This window comes from Scylla paramamosain, chromosome 47 (assembly GCF_035594125.1).
Source record: "Scylla paramamosain isolate STU-SP2022 chromosome 47, ASM3559412v1, whole genome shotgun sequence".
In the NCBI taxonomy this organism is placed as follows: domain Eukaryota; kingdom Metazoa; phylum Arthropoda; class Malacostraca; order Decapoda; family Portunidae; genus Scylla; species Scylla paramamosain.
Genome location: NC_087197.1, coordinates 2805001 through 2812500, shown reverse-complemented (window position 1 = coordinate 2812500; position 7500 = coordinate 2805001). Strand labels below are relative to the sequence as shown.

Genomic DNA, 7500 nt, shown 5'->3' with positions numbered 1-7500 from the left:
TTCACCTCCCCAGACAGAGTATAGTGGGCCCCAAGAAGAGTACGGTCCACCACCCCAGCAGGACTATGGCTCACCACCCCAGCAGGAATATGGTCCACCACCCCAGCAGGATTACAATGCACCCCAGGATCACGGTCCACCCCCCCAGGAAGAGTATGGTCCACCCCCGCAGCAAGGTTATGATGGCCCTCAGGACCACAGCTCACCACCCCAGCAGGAGTATGGTCCACCACAGGAGCAGTACGGTCCACCACCTCAGGAGGAGTATGGCCCACCCCCCCAGCAAGGCTATGATGCACCCCAGGGTCATGGTCCACCACCCCAGCAAGATTATAGTGTACCCCTGGACCAAGGCTCACCACCCCCAGGCTATGGCTCACCACCCCAGGCAGACTACGGTCCACCACCTCAAGAGTATGGTGGACCGCAAGATCTTGGCCTTCCACCCCCGCAGAGCCACGGTGCACCACCTCAGCAGGGGTACGGTACCCCCCAGGACCACGGGCCCCCGCCCCAGCAAGACTATGCCTCCCCACCCCACCAAGATTACGGTGCACCTCCCCAGCCAGACTACGGTGCCCCCCAGGACCACGCCCCACCACCCCAGCTAGACCATGGCCCGGGGCCCCAGCCAGACTATGGCGCCCCCCAGGACCACGGCCCACCCTCACAGGAAGAGTATGGTGCACCGTCCCCGCCAAGCTATGGTGCACCCCAGGGAGGCTACGGCACACGTCTCCACCAGCACCACGGCCCACCACCCCAGCAGGGCCATGGTGGACCACAGGACCTCAGTCCAGCTCTCCAGCAAGACTATGGCCCACCACCCCAGCAGGGCTATGGTGGACCACAGGACCTCGGTCCAGCTCCCCAGCAAGACTATGGTTCACCACCCCAGCAAGATTATGGTCCACCACCCCAGCAGGGCTATGGTGGACCACAGGAGCACGGTCCACCATCCCAGCCACCCCAGCAGAGCTATGGTGGACCACAGGACCACGGTCTACCACCCCAGCAGAGCTATAGCGGACCAGAGGACTACGGTTCACCACCCCAGCAGAGCTATGGTGGACCACAGGACCACGGTTCACCACCACAACAGAGCTATGGTGAACCACAGAACTACGGTGCACCACCCCAGCAGAGCTATAGTGGACCGCAGGACCACGGTGCACCACCCCAGCAAAGCTATGGTGGACCACAGGAGCACGGTCCACCACCCCAGCAGAGCTATGAAGGACCACAGGACCACAGTGCACCACCCCAGCCACCCCAGCAGGGCTATGGTGGACCGCAGGACCACGGTTCATCACACAAGTTCAACCAGCAACGTTATAACCACAATGACGAGGTAAGAGAGAGAGAGAGAGAGAGAGAGAGAGAGAGAGAGAGAGAGAGAGAGAGAGAGAGAGAGAGAGAGTCACTGACCACATCAATTTCTTTTGAAAAGTCACCACACTCCCCCTCTCTCGCTCACTCCCCCAGGGGCCCCCCGTGCCGTACCGCTTCGAGTACCGCGTGCGTGACCCGGGGCGCGGCGCGGAGTACGGGCAGCAGGAGGAGAGTGACGGCAGTGTGGTGGACGGGGAGTACTACGTCAAGTTACCCTACGGCCACAGACAGGTGAGGCACGGGGCTGCTGCTGATGCTGACACTGATACCTTGTCCCTTGTACCCTTAATACTAGCGGTGTCACCCATTCCTTCCCTTATATTCACCCTGGTACTTCCCCTCACACTTGTACTGCACCCTTGTAGTAATGCTGGCCTCTTATTGCAGGTGGTGAAATACAAGGCAGACCACGCCAAGGAGAGCAGCAGTGGTGGTGGTGGTGGTTATGGTGGTGGTGGTGGTGGTGGTTATGGTGGTGGTGGTGGTGGTGGTCATGGTGGTGGTGGTGGTGGTTATGTATGAGTTATAATATATTTTCTTTTTTCTCTTTTTTTTTTTTTACAAGAATAAACTAAATGACTGAAAAAAAATATATGTACTGTTTATTATTTTATTTATTTATATTTCTGTTTTTCTATCATTATTATTATTTTTTTTTTGTGTGTGTTTACGGCCTAACTATATTGATGATGATGATGATGATTGATTGATGATGATGATGATGATTGATGATGATGATGATTCTGATGATGAAGTGTTCTAATAATTGTTTTTGTTGTTGTTATCGTGTGTGTGTGTGTGTGTGTGTGTGTGTGTGTGTGTGTGTGTGTAAATAATAATAATATAATAAAAAAAGCATACACAAGATAATCTATATATGAATACCACCTTTGATAAGAAAAAAATTATAAATAAAAATAAATAAATAAAGAGAGGGATAGAAAGACAAAATTAAATAGATACAAAAAAAAACACATTCTTTAAAAAGCCGAGTAACACAAACAACACAACACAACATAAAATCAACACATTACCTCAGCCAAGTCCACAGAAGGCGCGAAAATACAAGAGAACACTCGATTTTACCTCCCCCGGACACAATGTAAACAAAACTGGGCGGCTTGAATGTTGCTTCTCCCCGCTGCCGATAGATGGCGAGCTGAGTACGGTCTGGTTCATAGCTAGCTGCACCTTACCTTTTGTTTACCGTTTACTTGCTGCGTACGGTGTGATTCATAGCTACTCGTGCCTTTATTTATTTATTTGTTTATTTATTTATTTATTTACTTATTTTTTAAGTGTTTTGTGTGTGTGTGCTTTAATGTATCTTGTGTATATTTGTTCTTTCATATATTTTTCTTTTTCTTCTTTCTTTTTCTTTTAATTTTTTTTTTGTATTTTCTCTATTTCTTTTTTCTTTTTATTTTTTTCCCTTTGTGTCAGTTTTTTTTTTCCGCCTTCTTTATGATATACCGCTTATCATATTTCCCGTACGATAATTTCCTCATCTCTTCCTCTTTATTTCCCCTTCACAATATCATTAATCTTTTCATACAATATTTCTCTTTCGTTTTCCTTTATGTTTTTTCCATTTACAATATTCCCTTTCATTTCCTTTACCCTTCTGTCCGTCCATCTGTCTGTCTGTCTGTCTGTCTGTCTGTCTGTCTGTCTGTCTGTCTCTTCACAACAGCTTCACAAAGGCTCTAAATTAACTCTAAACAATATTCTCTTTCTTTTTTTATTAATGTATAGGTATAATTATATATTTTTTACAAGAACACGGATGGTCATATAAAAAAAAGAGACAAGTAGAGGAGAAAACAGAAGCTACATTTTTGGAACACTTAAGAAGAAAGAGAAATTAATAATATTTACTACTGATAAAGCTGCTGGGTTGGCAATAAGCTGTAATCGTTATTATTTATTATTATTATTATTATTATTATTATTATTATTATTATTATTATTATTATTATTATTATTATTATCATCTTACGTAACTAAAGGGGGAGAAAATTTACGAGTCGTTCCTTTAGCTTTCTCGTTTGTTTGAATTTAATGTATTTATTTTGTTCATATGTTTATTATTATTACTATTATTATTATTTTTTGAGTTTTACAAAGTTGATAACCTTTTCAGTTGTAAAAGTGAGAATTATTTTTCTTATTTTTATCATCATTATTATTTATTTCTTCAGAGTTGTGAGATTTTTTTGTTTTAAGAGTGAAAAAAAAAAAAAAAATTTCCTCAGGAGCTGGGAAAGGGTGAAAATTATCATTATTATTATTCCTTCAGTTGTGAAAGAAAGATTATTATTATTATTATTATTATTTTAGGAGTTGTGTAATCGTTAATGTAATTTTCTTTTAAGAGTTGCAAAGCTATTATTTTTTTTTCTTTCCTTTCTTTTACTCGTGGAATTAATGTGTAAATATTTTTTTTGGGGGGTAGATAGATAGATAGATAGATAGATAGATAGATAGATAGATGAAGATATTTTAATTAATTTCATCCTATTACGATTATTATATTTTTCTTTTTTTTTCAATAGACTGTTTCCGCTGGCTGCCTCCCGTCTGGCAAGGAAGTTGTAGCAAGGAATATATTTTAAGGGAGTTGTAAAAATGGACACATCAATATTCTAGAGGCAGTAATATAACGAACACACTTTTCTTAACTTGTACAAAATGACTGCAAAATTTTTAAGTAGCATGATTCCAGATTTTTTATAAGTGAAGTAAAAGTGTAGTAGAATTTAAGTAGTATAAAATAAGTGTATGAATTTTTTTTTTTTTATATAAGTAGGAAAAGTGAGCGCAGATTTTAGTAAGATTACGAAGAAAAATTTGAGGACAGATTTTTTTTTTTTTTTTTTATAAGTAGTAAAAGTGAGTATTGGTTTTTATAAGTAGTAAAAAATGTGTTGATTTTTATAAGTAGCAAAAATAAAAGTTGATTTTGAAGTAATGAAAAAAAAATGAATATAGACTTTTAGTAATAATAATAATAATAATAATAATAATAATAATAATAATAATAATAATAATAATAATAATAATAACCTTAATAATAATAATAATAACAATAATATGGCACTTAAGCTTCACTTCTAAGTATTATAAGTGTAATATTTTTGGCACTACTTAATCATGTACTTATTTACTTAAAAGAATTGCATGTCTGGTGCCGAGCTGCAACACCGCAACACACTGACACGCCGCACGAGTGTCCCGCGGGGCAACACTGCGCTCTTATGTTGTCTGCTTTTTTTTTTTTTTTTTTTTTTTTTTTGCTTTTTCCGTCATTGTTACCATTACTGAGAATTTGTTTGTTTTAAGGAAATACTGAGACAACAAACAAACCAACAAACGAACAAACAATCAAAGTATTAAGGCACATGTACGCACACACACACACACACACACACACACACACACACACACACACACACACACACACACACACACACACACACACATACACACACACACACACACACACACACACACACACACACAATATAAAACAGTTATTGTAGAGAAAACTCCTCTCTCTCTCTCTCTCTCTCTCTCTCTCTCTCTCTCTCTCTCTAGTAATGCTGATAATCCTGATATCCTTCGGCGGGTCCTTCACCCACCGCAGGATGGTATGGGTCGCCGTCAAACAGGGCATCCAGGACGCTGTAGTCAAGGGCGCCGTGACTCTCCAGGGGCGCCTGAGTCTCTAAAGGATACGGTTGCAGGTAGCCCGGGTCCCCCAAGGGCGTGGGATCTGCAGGATACACCAGTCCCCCCGTGTCCTCGTCTCCTACAGGAACCTGGGGGGGCAGGGGGTCGTATTCATGGGGGGTATAGTTTTGGGGGACCTCATACTCCTGCAGGGGGTGCTGCGCCACCTCCTCTAGGGGCGGGGGGGCGTGGTGGGCGTGTTGAGGGTGTGTGGGCACCTGGGGGACCTGGGGCACCTTCTGCGAGGGGGCTGGGGGCTGGGGTGCTGGGGGGGTACTTGTGTGGGGCGTGGTAGCTCACCTGTGGCGCCACCTGAGGCCCTACCTGGGGTCCCACTTGGCCCATCTGGGGTGCCACTGGTCCCACCACCTCGTAGGACTCCTCGCAGCACAGGCCCTGCGTGGAGGAGGTCGCCACGGGGTCACCAGGGGCTTGCTCCAGCACGAGGGGCGCGGGGGGCGGCACGGGCTGGATGGAGTGCGGCTGGGGAGCTTGGAGTGGGGCTAGGTGGGAGGTGTGGGCGTTGTGGGCGGCGTGGGCAGCGTGGGCGGCGTGGGCGGGGTTTGGTTCAAGGGCGCGGGCGTTTTCTTGAAGCCGGGCAGTTTTCAAGGCGTCCAGCTCCTGAGTTAGCTTAAAAAAGAAGGCAGCGTGGTGTAGGAGAGATCCTTGCTTTCCTTTGGGGCCGCCGCCGCCGCCGCCGCCGCCGCCGCCGCTGCTGCCGGGGCCGCCTGGTGGTGGTGCCTCACGCTGTTCATGTTGGCATCCCGCTTCTCCCCCAGAAAATCCTCCGCCTTCACCTCCGGCAGGTAGTCGTACGGCTTGAGCTGCGTGTTCCCAAAGTCGCGCATCCCCGGCGACGGCTGGAAGTCTCCCGCGCGCATCTGGCCGATGGGGTTGGGAAAAAGGGAGTCGTTGATGCCCACGGACTGCGGCAGCATGGGGTAGCCGTAGGTCGGGTTGTGGTTGGAGGAAAAAGGGTAGGACGCGGGGCCCAGCAGGTTGAGGTGCGTGGTGTCATAGGTGGAAGAGTAGCTCCACGCGTCCCCGGAATTGAAGGGCGACAGAGAGTTGAGGGAGTTGAAGGAGCCGCCGAGACCACCGCCCATGCCGCCTGTGGGAGAGGAAGTGGCTAAGTTGACAACCCTTTGGTGCTGCCGAGTGGTGTGCATCGCCTGCTACTGACTATCTCTTACACTTCTCTAGCCTCCTTGACGTCGTGCGTGGGAGAGGAAGAGGAAGAGAAACGATAGCTGTATGGGTGTAGGAGTGTCTGTGTGTGTGTACGATACTTTTGGGAGTGTACGATGTCCTTTGGAGGGTGTAGCATGGTGTAGCAATGGTGTGTTTGTGTAGGGGAGAGTTGCACGAGTGTAGGATACTGCAGGCATGTGTGTAGGGAGGTGTAGCAGTGAGTAGGAATGAGGTGTGTTTGTGTGGGAGTGTGTGGGAGTGTTTGGAGTGTTTAGACATGAGGAGAGGCTATGGAGGAGGAGGAGGAGGAGGAGGAGGGGAGAAGAGGAACAGGGGAGGAGTGGGGAAGAGGAACAGAGGAGGATGCTGGAGATGAAAAATGAAAAGAAAATAAACGCTTGTAATAGGAGACTGAAGAAGGCGTTGATTAGAAGGTCGAGGAGGCGGAGGAGGAGGAGGAGGAGGAGAAAGTATGAAATGGCGATCAAAGAAAATGGATGTGATTCTAACGGTGACACAAATAAATTAATGCGTGTACTGCAAACATTATGAAGACAGAGACAAGGCGAAGCAGACGGAACTCAAAGAAGAAACAAGATACAGATGGAGGCAAAAAAAAATAAATGAAATAAAATAAGACAAATAGAACCTTAAAAAAAACAACAGGAAAGAAAAATAATGCAGGAAAAGAAACCTATCTATTTACTTATTTAATTTACGCCCGCTTTAGATAGGCAGGAAATTAAAGCAATAGGACGGAAATATGAAAGATTAGAACAGTCACCCTTTTAGGAACAGATTGAATGCAGGCAAACCTCCAGCAACAAGGAAAGGGAGATGTTGACAGGCAGAGTTGAAAGAGTTTAAGTATGCAAGGGTGCAAGCACGGAGGCACAGTTTCTGAGTTCACTAGGAGGGACCCCATCACACCGTTAATCCTGCTTAGCCAGCTATAACCCACACAACAGGCCAGCAAAGAATTGTTTTTTTTTTTGTTTTTTTTTCTTAATTTATTGACATTTATCTAACCCTTTCACTGGCAGACTTTTTTTTTTATTTATTTATTTTATTTATTTTTTCTACGGTTATATCTGTAAATGTATCGACCCTTCTGTTTGTACTTGTCTTCTAAATAGTGAACCAGTCTACGAGTAGGAGAAACTATTATTATTCTCTCTCTCTCTC

At 45.3% G+C, this 7500-nt stretch overlaps 2 protein-coding genes across 2 annotated transcripts in view; one reads left to right on the top strand and one right to left on the bottom strand.

The window, feature by feature from the left end:
• The window catches only part of LOC135094978 (basic salivary proline-rich protein 2-like), a 2561-nt gene extending 501 nt beyond the window's left edge, over positions 1-2060 (top strand). The window contains exons 1-3 of the mRNA XM_063995534.1: positions 1-1351; positions 1486-1623; positions 1780-2060. The exon at positions 1-1351 is cut by the window's left edge and continues 501 nt beyond it. Coding sequence (XP_063851604.1) covers positions 1-1351; positions 1486-1623; positions 1780-1914 — 1624 coding nt within the window. The 3' untranslated portion in view covers positions 1915-2060. The remainder of the gene's footprint in view (positions 1352-1485; positions 1624-1779) is intronic.
• Positions 2061-4797: 2737 nt separating this feature from the next.
• LOC135095068 (retinal homeobox protein Rx-like) overlaps positions 4798-7500 on the bottom strand; it is an 11383-nt gene continuing 8680 nt past the window's right edge. Inside the window, exon 4 of the mRNA XM_063995724.1 lies at positions 4798-6235. Within this exon, the coding sequence (XP_063851794.1) occupies positions 5751-6235 (485 nt within the window). The 3' untranslated portion in view covers positions 4798-5750. The remainder of the gene's footprint in view (positions 6236-7500) is intronic.